Raw genomic sequence first — 16,430 nt, 5'->3', positions numbered from 1 at the left:
CATTGTTCCTGAACCTCAAAGCAGCTGCTCTCTCAGGCAAGGTGCCAGGCTACACAGAGCTTGGCCTGACATGGTGCGGCACTTAGAATGTCCCTCAGTACCAAGAAAACCCACCAGTACAAAACCCAGATGACTTAACAGCATTTCTAACAACGCAGAAGCACCCTGTGGTAAGAAATCACAACTTCAGGTCCCAAGTTCCTTCACTGGTTAGAGATCCTTAACACTTTTCAATGTGTTTGTCTCACCTAGTCTAACATTAATGCACAGGATGCCATAGCACTGGATAGTTAAAGCTACTCCTTGCTTGGATAAAGCCAGCTTGTTTTTGTAGTATTAACTATTTGAAGAGACCAAAGACCACTTTGAGAACATGTTGAAGTTTGGCAGGTGGTGTTTAAGCACTCAGATAAGAGTAGCACAAGAATGTTAAACACCAACAAGACTTCAAACTACAGCATGTTGTTTTATCTGAAACAGAATTAAATCTCACTGTCACAATAAAACCTACTTACACACTGCAAAACATGTGCAGCCTCTTGCTGTTCTTTACTTGCTGCCCCTCAGGATCAACTAACATGATTCATGAAGCAGAACATCTGAAAAAGCTCACCAGTTTCCTCTTCAGTAAGGAAATGCTTCTATCCATCTACTGCAATTACCAGTTTAAATGCCACCTTATTCCCTGGCAGCCCCTGTGATAGAGTTCATTACCTACAAAAGAGCACAAGTCCAAAGAGGCTCTTTGCCATGCCCAGTCATCTTGAAATACCAGGGTGATCAGATGCTGCAGTGAAGGAAGACCAACACTCCTCACCCAAACCAGCTTCTTACTTGGGCTATTGAGAACAAATACTAAGTAGGCATAAATACTGTGTTCTGCAACTCATACAGCTATTCTCACATATATCACTGAACAGAGAAAGTAATTTTGAGTCCTCTGGGGCTAAGAACAGCTATTATATTTTGTTAGCTTTTCCTACAGTCTTTTCCACTTGTTTTTACAGCTGTCTTCATGTTCTAGAAGGTCTGAAGTTTCACAGTTTATATTTTCAAGTCCAGAAAAAGATCCTTCCAGAATTTAGCACTATGCAAAAGCTAAAGTGATGTACAGCAATCTGCCTGATCATTTCAATCTATTTCTACGTATGTGAATTACTCATTTTACTGAATATTAATGTAGTGTTTTCCATGAGAATTGAAGCTATGGCATATTCTTTTCCAAGAGCACATAAAATCTAAAACAGAGGGGGAGTACAGTGAAGTGTGAAGGTCTGTGGCAGAAGAACATAAAATCAAAGTACACAGAAAGAAACAGATCATGATGTTAAAAGCTGCCCAATTTCTTTCTTCCTTTCAAATAAAGGCACAAATTGGAATATTAAAGAGGCAACAGTGGAAGGAACAAGCCATGAACAAGAACAGAAACTGAGGACAGATTAATAATCTGAATTTATTCACCTATGAGCTTTAAGCTTAAAAGGCAATGACAATGGGAACTTCTAATAAACACTGATTTGAGAGAATTCCTAGCTGAGAAACCCTGAGCAACTTTGGCAGGTGTTTCAATGCCAACTTTTCAGGACTCTAGAGTGTTGGAAGAAATAGGTGCAGACCCAAAACTCCTCTCTTCACATAGTCATGGCTCCCATATACCATCATAATATAAAGCAACAACTCTCCCTTCCCAGAGCCTTCAGATCCAACCTAACATGGGTCAACAATGACTTAAGTTCTTCACAAGCATCTAATTACTGACCTGGTTTTGAGTAGCTATTTGAAAAGTTTAGCTTTTTGGGAAGATTTAAGGATATCAAAATATTTGCAGTAAAGCTCAGAACAACAACAATCCTTAAAAGCATTTGTTTTCCACCCAGGTCTTTCATAAACTGACTTAGAAGTGAATTTGAAATCACAGAAAAAGTATTTTTGGAAGCAATAAGGGGCCATCAAGACACATAAAAAGAGGTCTTACTGAACTTCCCCTTAGCATAGTCCTGATCTTCACTGAGCTACATGCAGATATAGGACACATGCACATCTCCTTGTATGACACTTCAAAACAAGTCTTACATAGTTTTAGCTTATAATATTTTACACAGTAGTAATTTCATTTAAATTGAGAGAAATGTTTAAGACCACAATATTAGTTTCACAGCATATACATCTGCCAGGATTTGGGACATGGGGAGAAGGTAGGCTATGAAGAAATATAAAAGTTTTAACAATGTAATGGGTAAGCAAGCTGTCATTCTAAAGAAACCTCAATACTTCTTGACAACTTCATTCAATTTTTACTTCAAGTGTTTTCAGTACTGGCCTAAACAGATGTTTTCACTAAAGTATAGCATGTTTGGAAACTGATCTGTTTCCAAACTATACTTTGTGCCTTTGATTAAATACTCAGTAATATCTCTGAAAGAAGAGTCTCCAAAAAGAGCTAGAAAAAACCCATCAGGCCTTGACACTGCAGAGTGAACTTGTTGCATAAACTACTCAGCTTATCATAAAAGCATGATTTCAAAATAGGTCTTACAGGAAAAAGTGATCAAGACTGGCTGAATATTAGTCTATGTAGCAGCAAGTCTAAGTAGCCAAAAAACTATCTATACACATAGGCTATATCTTCTCCATGTACACTGTTATGCCATCTAAATAATCCACATACCTGAGCAATTAAAACTACTCTGTCAGTCAAATACTGCATCTCACTTCTACAGCTTGAAGAATGTAAGCAGCAAGTCCAGCCAAAAATGGAGCAGGTTTTAAATAAAGAAACCTGCATTAGACCACACGGGCAGCTGAAAGGCAAATCTGCTACTATTTCTGGAGTAGATTAGCAAACTAATCTCAGCAGTGATTAACACAGTAACAGGTAAAATCTGATTAGCTAACAAGTAAACTTGCATCTTAACCAAAACTCAGAACAGTGTCTGGTCCTGTCTAGAACAGAACTGGCTACTAACCTTGTCAATAAGCAAACAGATCATTCTTGCATGGGTTGCCAACCAGTGACCTACCCCACAGCTTCAAAAGAGCCGTATTTTTTAATTAAGAAAATCCTTTAAAGTTCTACTCAGCTTTTCTTTAGTACAGTGCAAAGGAGGAACACTGCTGCAGAACTGTTTCCTTTCTTTATGCTTTTATTGCTATTTCTGCAAACTGCCTCTTCCTCACAACTCTTAACACATCTACTCACACAAACCTCCCGAGTTTGCTACCTACTAAAAGCAGTAGCATTATATTCTCAGAAGCATGAAATATTCTCTGACCATAAAGTAAAACTCAATTTTACACCTACAGAAACTAAATTAGCATCTTCAATTTTAAGCTGCAGCAGCTGCCTCTGTGGACACAGAAGCTTTGAGAAGTGAGCTGTGCACATGCATTTGTATTACATGCAAAGCACAGACTCGAACTGGAGTTTACTAGGGGTTTTTTATATCAAAACTTTTATTCTTACATGAGGAAAGTAGAATTCTGAATAATTAGAATAAAACACCTCTCCATTGAGCCAGAGCATCTGCAGCTGCTGTACTAGAGCACTACTACTTCAACTTCAGACTGCTTATTAGCATTTTCTTTAGTTAGTTCATTTATATAGGGGTTTGCTTTCTCTCATTTAACTTTACAGAACTACTCAAAATGCAAGGGGAGGCTAACCAAACAGATTTACACCAAGATGATTTAGAAATCATTGCACGCTGTGCTCTGGGAACAGAGTGGCATAACAGTTTTGCTAGCCTGTCCAACCCCCCTCCAAAGTGAAAGGGAACCATGGAGAAGTCAAGCCATTTCTTTGGCCTCTGCTTTAACCATCTTTTTATTGCTCTTTGTACTCTGTATCAAGCAGATTGGACTTTAAGAACTGGGCTTTGGGAACAAAAAGCAAGTAGTTTTAGGTTATATAGCACTGGCAAGTATAAGGAGCCTGCTGTACTGCTGAAGGTGATGTGTATCAGTGTAAGAACACACAAGTGAGCCTGTAAACTACCCATGAGTTCAGTTTATCTAGAAATAGCCTTTCTGCAAGAGTTTCCCTTCACACACTGAGGAAAGTAAAATCTCACCCGTGTCATTTTAAAAAAGTCTAACGATGGCCTGTTCCATCGTACATCCTCCTCCCGTCTGCGCTTTAGCCGGCTCTTCTTTTCATTCAGAACACAAGGCTGAGAGCGGCATCTCAACAAGCCCTGACGCCGGCTGAGCTCGGGTGTGGAGGTGGGAGTGCTGTTGGCTGAAGGCAAGAGATTTCCTGTCTCAGTGATGTGCTCCTGGGAGAGGGAGAGGCGGCGCCTTGGGTTAAAGTCACAAGGGCCTCCAGAATTCCAGCGGGTACTCGAGCTTGTGCTGCCCTCGCTACTGTCCACAAACCCGCTGCTGGCAGAGGAAGGTCTGGGTACTGGTGATGTGTTGAAGCTGGTGATAGTGAAGACGTTATTGAGCGACAGTATGTTTTGTGGCAGACTGATACTTGTGCTTCTCTGTAAGGTCGCGCTTCCGTGACTGTTGCAGCGTTGCAAGGTAGCGCTACCGCCGCTATTGCACCGTCTCTTTGACACAGGAGTCCAAACTTTCGAATTGCCAGGCTTCCACGGGGACCGACAGCGAGCCAGCTCATCTGGCTCAGACAGGGACCTGCAATGACGTTTTGTTGGTGGTGCCAAGGGTTGACCCGAGTTTTCGTTAAGGTTTAATTCACTTATCCATCCGGACACCATAGATGTACTTCCACTGCAGACTACCATTACTGGCGGTGCTGGTGCTGAATGGGCACACTGGGAAAGGGTAAGCTGAATTCCTTGTTGTGTCAGTCTGGATTGGGTAACCGCCATTTAAAGCTTTCCAAGGACTCTCTTCTGAAAAGAAAAGAAAGATATAGGTGAAAGATGTGAAAGAAAAAGACAAGTTGTTTTAAACCTAGTTTAATGTAAAACCATGAACCAAACTCAAGCATAGAAGGATGAGCCATGAATACCCAGCTCTCAAAAAAAACCAACACACTAGAGTTACAAATTCATTTTAAAAAAGGTAGATTCAAAGAACATAAAGACCAATGTGTTTCAGAAGCCAATCCACAGTTGCAGTATATATGTACCTTGTCAATGCTTCTTCCTGTATCCTGAAAGATTACAGCACTATGTTTCTTAGTGAGGAATAGGGACAGCTTCCTTACCTGCTTCTTAGTGCACAGCACATACCACAATTAAAACCTGTAACAGTGAACAACCTATGGTCCAATTAAAATGGATTAACAAGTAATTTAAGAACCCACCAGAATTCCCACCAGGGAATTTCTATTTTTTTTAATAAAAGAGCAGGATAATCTCTCAGTCTGTTGTCCTTCATTTGGCTGTTATGCTTTTCTATTAAGAATACCTTAACAAAGAAGAAGTTCGAAAGAGATGGGCGTTTGCATTCTGTGGTGTGAAAAGCTTTACTTTAAATTAGAAACAGTATAAAGTTAAAGCAGATTGCAGGTCGTTTCCTTTTCTTGCTCATACTCAAAGTGTAGGGGATAAAAATCTTAATTCAATGCATAAAATAAAGCAAGTATCCCTTAAGAACCTCCTGCAAGTTTCACTGTGAATACAGGCACAACCCACAGTGCACGACTTCTCATCTGAAGTGGCAATGCTGGGTTAAAAGCAGTCTGCCAGCGAAGCCTCTCACTCTTTTGTAAAGCATTTCTTTGAGAACATTCTGCACATTTTACAGCTGTTCCTCCACATTATACAATGAAGTGTAAGAAGAACTACAGCAGACTTTGGATTTGCAAATTGAAAAGCAGCAAAACTGTTGGCCAGTTAACAGTGCTTCATGCTTGGTTAGAAAATCTGCTAATTTAAACCAATTAGCCAAGTAAGTTTCACTTATCCCAGCTTTAAAGAAAGAGTATTTAAAATACCAGATTTTTTCCCCCAACACCTATTTTAAGAACCAAGATACAACTTTAAATACTGGTACATTCTTACAGTTGTCTAAGTTTTAGAATAATCAACAAATAAAAGATTTGCTGAGTAGCTTTAAAAATTGCAAACGCAAATAGTTGTACATGTTCCATGCCCAAAGTATGTCATGGATTATCCTGTTTATTTCAATCTTATTTAAAGAACAGCCTATTGTCTCAAAATCATTTAACTGTGCAGACAGCTGGCCTATTCAAACAACATGTTTTATTAGAATTCCTCTGTCCTTCCTCCTCCATTCTTTCAGATGGGTACAACCACATACTGTGCTTTGCCTTAAGCATGTAAGCTCTTCAAGGCAGGGACCATCCATAATTCAATGCAAGTAAAATAGCCGACACAATGGGATCCAGATAATGTTTGAAACTCCTTGCAAGTACTGTAGGACAATTTGCTAGCTTGGACTGCCCTGATTTTTAAAAAGCCTTAGGAAGCTTTCTCCCAGACTGGGAAGCAGGTTTATACTGAGAAATACAGTCACAAGCTGCATGTGTGTTTTAATTGCTTGCATGGTAGAATCATAAAGGTCTTTTCCAACATAAACGATTCTAAGATCGCCAAATCCAGCCTAACACTGCCACGTCCACCACTAAACCATATCCTTCAACTGCCACATCTACACATCTTCCAAATACCCCCAGGGATGGTGTCTCCACCACATTTGCTAACTTCCATTCAACTGGGACCATCCTGGTTAGCCACACTGCTGACAAATAACTGAAAGCAGCTTGGTGAGCTCAGTACCCTCGTGTGGATCCCAACCAGACCCATAGATTTGGGTGTGTCTAAGTGGTGTAGCAGGTCACTGACCATTTCCCCTTGGATTATGGGGGCTTTATTCTGCTCCCTGTCCTCATCTTTCAGCACAGGGGGCTGGGTACCCAGAGAACAACTGGTCTTACTATTAAAGACCTCAGCCTTTTCCTCATCCTTTGTCACTATGATTCCTCCTGTGTCCAACAAAGGACAGATTCTCCTCAGCCCTCCTTTTGCTAATATATTGATAGAAATATTTTTAATTGTCTTTTATAGCAGTAGTCAGATTAAGTTCTAGTTGGGCTTCAGTCCTTCTAATTTTCCCCCTGAATAACCTCATGACATCCTTGCAGTCTCCTCCTGAGTTGCTTGTCTCTTCTTCCAAAGGTCATTAACTCTCTTCTATTACCTAAGTTCCAGGCAAACCTCTCTGCTCAGCCAGACCAGTCATCTTCCCCACTGGCTTGTCCTTCAGCACCTGGGGAAGGCCTGATCCTTCACCTTTAAGGTTTCCTTCTTGAAGAATGTCCAGCCTTCCTGCACTCCTCTGCCCTTCAGGATTGCCTCCCCAGGGACTCTGTCAATGAGGCTCCTAAACAGGCCAAACTGCCCCTGGAAGTCCAAAGCAAGAGTTCTGCTGACTCCCGCTTCTCCTTAGTGTCATTTCATCATTGCCATGACCAAGACCATCCAATCATCACATCACCCACAAGTACTTCTCTGTTCCCTATTTGGCTCTGTCACCAGCTGTGTCAGGCAGTTCTCTTCCATACATTCCAGGACATAAACTGCTTCCTCTCCTGCTGTAGTGCATTTCCAGCAGACATCTGGTAATTTGAAGTCCCCCATGAGAACAAGGGCTAGCAACTGTGAGACTTCTCTCAGCTGCTTATAGACAATAGTCTACCTCTTCATCCTGTCTTCGTGATCTATTATAGGCTCCCACCATGGTATCTGCCTTGTTAGTAATAGTATTCAAGACAAAAATATCATGTCCATTTGAAAACTCACACAAACCAAGATTCACATTTTACAGGGAATCCCACTGAATAAAAAAAATCCTCCATCCTTAAAAACACAAAAGAACATGCAAAATCCCAAGTCTATTTCTTAATAAAGCACTACAAAGTTTACATTCAGTAAGTGGCATTTTAATTTTTGCTAGATACAACTTACTCTTATTCTAATAGGACCAAAGTGGGAAATGCAAATAAGACTTGTATGAGGGCACTGGACTTCAACTTATGGCTCGCATCATGCTGGATATTCTAAGTGGTAAAGCATGTAAGAAGGTGTGTAAAGATTTCTGCTAGTTGAGGAACCTGAAGGGATGTTTAGCATGAAAAACAGCACTGCTGTGCTTCTGTACAGCATAGCAGATATTGAACCAAAAAAAACGTGTTACAAGGGCTTTTACTATGCAAAGCAGATCACAAGTACAAAACTAACAACCAGCTATTCCCAGTATTGTTCCAAGACCAGCTTAAACCAGCAGGCTCTACAACAGCATGCTCCATCCCCCTCACCTTATTTACAAAAGAAAGGCTGCTTGCTATACCAATTACCTCAGTAAAACACAGCTAAGGTTTCTGAAGAACTTACCATTGATTTCGAAAGGGAACAAGCTGCCACTTTTGTTCAGCTTCTCAGATGAGTACTGAAATCAATCAGAAGAAAAAAGTTTTAACTGCGTGAAACAGTCAGTATAGGATACTGCATGCAGTTTTCAGTTCCCCTATGTGTGCATTTAACAATGTCTTTAAAAGGACTGGGTATCTTGAGAAATTCCTGAACAGCTGATCTTTATAAATAAAGCCTCTGGTATCTAGATATTTCTAATGTTTTCTGACATATTGTGAGGTATCAACCTGTTTCAAGAGTTGCAACATTAGCCCACGTGAATAAACTGCAAGATTCAGAGCAATAATTCATCCTTAAAGAAAAAGCTTCGATCCAATTCTCATTTCAGTGGAGAGGAAATTACAGGCTAACAATTGGGTTTCCGTTTTCAATCTTCAGGCTAAAAAGCAAAACACTTCATCTTCAACTGTGAGACAGGAATAGCTTTATCTAAATTCAATATTCTAAATTCAATATACAAGCTCTTAAGGGTCACCACCATGAACATTATCTCAATCAGGCTTTACTACTATTTTATGTTTTCTTAGAACCAGTGTAGCAAAATGTTTGTTTATTTCTTAAGAGTACAAAAGTCATCAAAAAGTCTTTACTATCCAAAAAGTCATCTTTTGCATACTGACAGTCTTTGAAATCATGCTTTATTGGCAATACCTCACTACTCAGAAACAATATAAAGCCATGCTTAAAACCAGGTTTGTGTGTAAAGGGCTTCAGAATTTATGATGAAGCCTCATCAGTAGCATCTGCACAGTAGGACAAATTTGTATGCAGGTTTTCCATTTTAACTAATTTTACCTAGAAAATACTACTACAAGGCATTCTTAAAGGGTTTAGATCTCTGAGAAAGAATAGAGCTTGCTATCCAGCCTCCTGTAAAGGAGTTATAAATAAACTTAAGACTCCATCAGAATACAAGGGTCATTATTTACTCCCCCATCACCACCTCAGGATGAAGAGGAAGACCACTTTAAAGGAGAGCAACACACTTTATGCGAGCATTGTTTTTTGTGTATAGCCAAAGAAGACAGCATTGTACATACACTTCCTTTCCAGATACTAAGTCAATTTTTAAACAAACATCCTTGTGCTACAAAGCTTTTCTTTCTTGCTGTACAGCAGCACATGGAGTGCTAGTGACAACTTTATATCCTTGAGCCCCACACAAGACACAAACACCAAGCTACGGTAATATTCTCTTGGTGTTATTGTTCGAGGTAGGAAATAATGGAACAGATGAAAGGATAAGACAACAATCAGATATTTAATCTTATTTTTTTTAGCAATGTCTGCATATGAAATAAGCCATTTGATTTTTACTCTACATTTGCATCTGTAGATGCATTAACTTACTTTTAAAAAAGGCTACTTTAAAGACCAGAACCCCAAGTTTAACTGCAAATCTGATTAAGATTTAATTAGCCCCATTCAAGCCATCTGAAGCCTGCAATTTGACAGCAGCAGCAGCAGTCACTTTTACTAGTTTGCTTTTCATAACTGCAGTTGCCAGTTATATATATATATACACACACACTTAAAAAGACATTATCAATTGTTTACTCTAAACAGCTAACAAGGTATCATACAGAACACAAGAGCACATTAAGATAACAGCGATAGTTACATTTCAGCTGTCCCTGAAGGGGAAGCAAACAAATTGGAGACTTAAAGATAAGGTTTTTCAGCAAATTCCTCTCTCTCCAGTTTTCCCCAAATGAAAGGTGATACCAACCTATTCAACCACCAGATAGTAGCTAAGGAAAAGACACTTCTGTAACAGAATTCTGTCAAGTGTCTTAGCTAATGTATCCTGACCCACAGGGAAAATGGCAGTAAGAATGACCTTACAACATAAGGGATGCTTAAAAGACCATTCACACAGGTTAAGGTCTTCAATGCTTTGAAGGAACAGAACCTCAAGGACAATCCCATGTGGTGACTAGATCAATACTTAGTTCTCACAAGTAGTTTTTAGCCAAACACATCTTTAACAAGGTTCTCTTCACAAATGCCTGCGTTATTTCATTACCTGCACTTTAAGCACCTTAAAAAGTCTTGTCCATCAGATAGAGACTAAACTACTGTGTCTGACAGCTGCAAAGCACTAATAACATTTTTCGAGGAGGGCATGGGAAAAGTGGGATCACATGAACACAGACGATCTGTACTACAGAGAACCGCAATGTTCTCTAACACAGACAACCACCCCATCCTCCGAGCTATTCCTGATCAGCTCCTAGTGAAGTCAGAACCCAGTTCCATGACAGAGCAGATATTACCACTACAACTTGTTCTCTTCAGTGATCATTTATACAGAAATTTTTAAGTTACAAAAGGCGCTAATTCTCTGGAGACTCAGACCAAAACCCCTTACTAAATGTCACATGTGAGATTATATGCAGGAAAGGGACATTAAGCTGCACTTAGTAAAAGCTCAAGGCACTTCAGTGTGATGAAGGAGATGAGTAAAAAGAATCACCTTTATGATCTAGAAGCCAAGTTATATAACTGACAGTAAAAAATACCTGGAAACACTATCTGTTAGTGTATTTTAATGATGTCAGGAAGTGCGAATTTGAGTAGACTATCAGGCTGTAAATTGTTTATAGGAGGGAGGATCATTTTTATCTATACAGCACATAGCAAAAGTCCCACTAGATATTACTGCTACAGGGCACTGAACCAGTTTATCAGCTCTCCTGGGTTCGCCATGCTCTACCCTCCCCCATTCATTCCCTTTGTGCTATGATCTACCTGAAGCTTTCTGAATGAAGAACTCTTATGATTATGCTTGAGAAGAAATGGCAATTGCTGAAGAACCTTGACAGGGAAGCCTGCTACCCACTGTGTGAAGGAAATCTTCCTTAGAATAAGGCCAGATTATTCAACAAGGTCATTTTCCTTAAGGGGAAAACTCACGAGGTCACATACATCCACCTTTCAACTAATGCTTTTTATGTTCAAACCCCACCAAGATCTGATGACTCTTGAGAACTTCCTGGAAAAAGGCACATTTTAAGACAGAGGCAAACACAATGAACCTACAAGGTTCACCTAAGGTTCGAATTGTTTGCTTCATGCAAGAAAGGGGACCTGAACCTCTTCTGTGCATTTGGAAAGACTATTCTCAAAAGGAAAGCAATTGCATGGTATGGCATTTAAGACAGCACTGCAAATTTCAATTGGTTTACTGAGGCTTAGAAGCTGTTCTTGAGTTAAAATACTCATGCCAAAAGACACCTAGTCTTGAACCAAGTAAATGGAAAAGGCACACAAGTGAGACTGACAATGAATTATAATTTACACCACTAATTTAAAAAGTGCTCTTTGCTAGTGAAGGCCCAGCTGTAAAAAATAAATCTGCCTGTTCTCCTGCATACACTCCAATGTACTACATTGAAGAGCTCCACAGCCTGTGCTATCCTGCTCATTATTCTCAGAATGACTTCTTGATCTTCCTAATTTTAAAATTAGTTTCTTTTATTGCAAGGCATTTCTCCCATTTCCAAGCATATTTGAGTTCCTCCAATTTATCAGCATTCTTCCCAAATCCAAGTTTATTATTCAAGTACTGATTTAACCACCACCATGCAGATGGGACCGTCATTGTTTGAATAGGCCATGGTAGGCTTCCATCTCTCTACCAAATAGCCTCCAAATATGACTAGAGAGGAAGTAGTGAGAAGCATTTGACCTTTTCTCAGAATATAAAGTTCTAATTACATCAAGTCACATTTTAGGCTCAGCCCTCAAGTCTTCCAGCTAGTGGCTTCCCATCCAAGGAAGTCAGCCCAGTTTTAAGTCTCCCACCACAAGTCAGCTTCATGAAAATCAAACACAATGAAAACCCAAATGCACAGAATGGATTCAATGTAGAGCTTCTTCTTTCCACATTTTTCCATATTTTTCTGGAGATGCTCACATTTCCTTCCTCACACCACACCTTGAAATCTTGCATCTCACACGTTGTTATGTCACAAGACAATACTAGCTCCTACATGAATACCAAGAAGTACAGGCTTAGCCAAAACATAGAAATGCCCTCAAGACTCTTCAGGCTCTCAGGAGATCTATGTTAAATCAAATAGTTGGTCTCTATTGCCTTGAATGATGCTGCCAATTCATGAAAGCCATAATATGCTTGCACAAGATCTCACTCTTGAGAAGTAGAGTCAACCAAAAGGGATACTGTTCTACCCACTTAAGAACTTGGGACAACCTTCCTGCTTTTACAGCAGGAAACTCAATCATTCAGGGTATTTTTCCTGAAGGCAGGTGCAGCACAAGAGTGTACAACATTACTGAGTATGCGTGGCCAAATGACATGCTAGTTTTCCAAGCTGGTGTAATTCATTTAACAGAGGAGTGAAAGAAGCTACACCCAGTATTTTACAACATACTCAGGCAGCAGGTAAAAGTAGCTGGTCATCATACAGCTTATACAAATGAAAAAGTATACTATGTCCTATATATGTTGTCTTTATGCCCAGCTTGGCTAGCTGGAAGGTAAATAGTTTTGAAAGAGCTATTCTTTCTTTTATAACCCTCATTTACAAGCTATATTACAGAATAGCTTTTCCCCAGCTATTTTACCTACTTATGCCAAGACAAACACTTGTGCAGATGCCCTATGAAAAGAATCATGAAACTGATAAGGGTTAACATTAACCTGAGCAAGAAGGGTTAGACTTAAGCCTCGATCAGCTCACTATAAAATTCACCACATGGTCCCACAGAACTTTGTGCCAGCACAAGAAATGAAAGGTGCAGGCACAACCATTTCAGAATGGCTCTAAATTGCTACTGCTATTAGAAGAAACTACAGCATTAACCTGAACTTCTTGCCAAGAAGTCTAAGTGTGCTAGAGCAGATTCAAGACACCCACTAGCATTCTTTTCCCCCTTATTAAAATTCAGCAGTTGTCTTTTTACTAGTGGAAAAAGGGTGCTTTATCTTAGGTTCATGTTTTAGTCAAGAATACATCATTTGCTCCCATGAAACCTTTTTCATAGGGAGCATCCTAGTTGCACGCTTTTATTCACACTTGCTTCTCCATTTATACACCTTCCTTTGTGATTTCCACATTCCTCCAAGCTGCCATTGTGTACAAACAGAATGTCTTCCTGGCCTCAGAACTCATTTTCTGCAAGAACTAAAGAGTTTACAAAACCAGTTACTTGATAAAGGAGGAGAGGAGCAGAAGGGTGAGGACAAAGCCACTGATGAGACATCATCTGCTATTTTCCACTTCTTTGTGCTTTATTGTAAGTACAGATAGCATGCTTGAACCACACCGCAGACCCAGAGATTAAACCAGCTGAAAATAACCCAGTAAGTATTACACAGCTTTTCAGAGCACTGGGCATCTGACACTCTGGTAAAGCAAGGATCTACTAGCACCAACAACAGTTTGGTAGTTAGTAACCCAATTTTCAGTTCAGCTGTATTTACCGGATGACCCATTCTTCCTTCTGCCCAGTGCTGACAGTTACCTACATAGCAGCCACTGATTTTTGCAAGTAAATTCTGTTGTCAGATATCAAGCAATTGACTATATGAAGAAAACTTCACCACATGTCAGTACCAGTGCTTTTTGTTAGGGTAAAAGGAATCCTGAGTTTTGACACCTCTCTGAAGTTATTAAAACACTATTTTTTTGAAGAGAACAGGCTTTTCACTATTTAAAACGAAGCTAGAAGATTCAAAAGATAATTAAAATAAAGCACCATTATTTCAAAAGGACCATACACTGAAGTTTCACTTCCCCACCCCACCCCCTTATAACTCTCATCCACCTTGCAAACCAGTCCTAACTTAAATAACTGAATTCTGGCTGATCTACGTTCTTGAATTTGTTATGTAGTTTTGAGTTATTTTTAACCTACTTTGCATTTCACATTTATTACATGTTATTTTGGTAGATCCTTACCAGATTAATACTGTACGTTTTACACGTCAGATCATCCAAGCTCTGGTTCTGCAGCTTTTCTGTTATTAGTGTTACCATGGTAGTTGTTCCTTTTCCACTGCTCACACAGAAGTGTTGGAGGCTTTTCGGTCTCTTCTTTCAATACTCATGAGCCATTTCTGGTTTGGTTTTAAGTCTTGAGATTTATGCTTCCATCTTATTGCCAAAGTTTATTTCCAGATGCTGTCAGTGTATCATGTCTGATTTTCTGTAAAACTGAGGCAGAAAAAAGGAAGAAGTCAGAACAACTCTTGTGTACATCATAATTAGTGTTGTAATTACAGGACTCGTGTTTGGATCATTTGTTTATGCAAGTATACTACTCTGACCAATGCTGAAATGCCTGGCATTTCAGATTACACATCTATTCATGAAAGAATGCTCCTATTGAGATTCTATTGATGACAGCTTCAGAAGGGAGATGAGAATCATACACAGTAAAGATCAGGACATTATTTGGCAGTGTCCTACTATTAATCTGATTCTACCTAGGATTTTTATCCAAGGCAGAAGAAAAGGCTTAAACTTTTCCTCATTTAAACTATTACTGAAGTCATAGCCAGGTATATGAGAACAGTGTATGAAAGATGCAGATACCTACCATACTGTTCTGTATCCTTAGCACTATTTGCCATTTTAATGCATTCTACCATGTTGTTTCGTTGCTAATACCTTCTTAAAAAGAAGGCTGGAGCAGTGGGTAGCTCAAATGCTACATCCCCTTTGAAAACCCTCAGCTACTTCTAATATATTCCTTGTGTTTTTTCTTTCTTAAAGGTTATGTAATTGCTACCTGTCAGCAAACACAAGATCTTAAACTTGTAAGCAGGACAGATTACCATACACATAAAAGCATCACTGACAAAAGCTTAGATACCTTTATTCTGTGAGCAGTCAGCTAAATCAAAACCACCAGGTTCACTGGCTGCCTCTTCCTATCCTAAACATCCTCTACATAATTTCTCCCCCCTTCTTTTCCCTCAGTATCAGTAACCCTCAATTGCTGCAATATCATTCCTCACCATCTTCTAAAAGTCTTTATTAGGTGGTGGTTTTCACCACAGAAAGTGGACATTTGTACTTTCCTGAACTCCACCTCATTCTTCCAATTCTCAAGAACCACCAGAACAAAACTACAGAACTTCAGCTTCCTCATTTTCCCCTCTTCTATCAGTGTCTTTCAGGCTCACACTGTTCTCAAATTCAGTTTCCAAAAGCAAGTCTACATTAGCTGTAATTTCTTCACAATACCTTCAGTGAATGCTTATTCCCCATGACTTCACGCATAGGTATCTCCAAATTTAAACAAAGCAACACAAGCTCTGAAGAAGGAACACTGATGCTACTAGGACCAGAAGTTTACTGCTGTTTGCTAGGTTTTAAGGTCTACAGCAAATAAAAAAAATAGCAGAGAGTAATTCTAAATGAATGTTTCCATAAAATATTGTCTCTTCCACACTGCTTATCAGCTGTCTAAATAACTAGTAGTAGCAAGAAAAAAAGTCATGAACCAATGACCCAAGTTAAACTCATTTAAAACCAAGATACTAATAGTATTAATGGCAACATTAGATTATCTCTTAAACCTGTTGCCTTTGAGCATCTTCAAATATGATTTTCACATGCTAACCATGCACTATTTCACCTTCACGGATGTCTGATATGTAACAGCCTCCCCCTTATCATGAGAGCTGTTCCACAACCATAAATTCTGCCCATCTTTTGGACCCATTCTTGTATCTACTTTTATGTGCTAAACAGAATGCTTACAAGTGCTCTTCAACCACAAATAATGCTACCCAGATGTCTGGATATTCCACTGGTCTGTTTTTACAGACCATGTCCTATCTTTCAGGAAAGTACCCCAACAATTTGAAATATCTACCATAACTTTTACTGAAATTACACCAAGTCAAGTATCAAAAGCACTCAAGTTCATGCACTCTCTGGTTGCAGATACCCTTTTCAATGTAAGCATCTGCCAAAGCAAAGTGGGGGTCATGAAATACCACGCAAGTTTTAGGGCAAGTGTGTGAAATGGAGCAGCATTTAGAGTAGCAAAATCACATATTGTAATGTCCCTTTGAAACTTGGTGAA

At 39.4% G+C, this 16,430-nt stretch overlaps 1 protein-coding gene across 1 annotated transcript in view; it reads right to left on the bottom strand.

The window, feature by feature from the left end:
- LOC104403302 (protein FAM53A-like) overlaps window positions 1-14,557 on the bottom strand; it is a 48,046-nt gene extending 33,489 nt beyond the window's left edge. Inside the window, 4 exon segments of the mRNA XM_010011391.1 lie at window positions 4,071-4,731; window positions 4,733-4,859; window positions 8,328-8,382; window positions 14,294-14,557. Coding sequence (XP_010009693.1) covers window positions 4,071-4,731; window positions 4,733-4,859; window positions 8,328-8,382; window positions 14,294-14,371 — 921 coding nt within the window. The 5' untranslated portion in view covers window positions 14,372-14,557.
- Between the last annotated feature and the right edge of the window lie 1,873 nt (window positions 14,558-16,430).

Source organism: Nestor notabilis, unplaced genomic scaffold (genome assembly GCF_000696875.1).
Source record: "Nestor notabilis isolate BGI_N333 unplaced genomic scaffold, ASM69687v1 scaffold10560, whole genome shotgun sequence".
Lineage (NCBI taxonomy): Eukaryota > Metazoa > Chordata > Aves > Psittaciformes > Psittacidae > Nestor > Nestor notabilis.
Note: the sequence above shows the minus strand (reverse complement) of the source record. Positions and strands in the feature narration are given on the sequence as shown.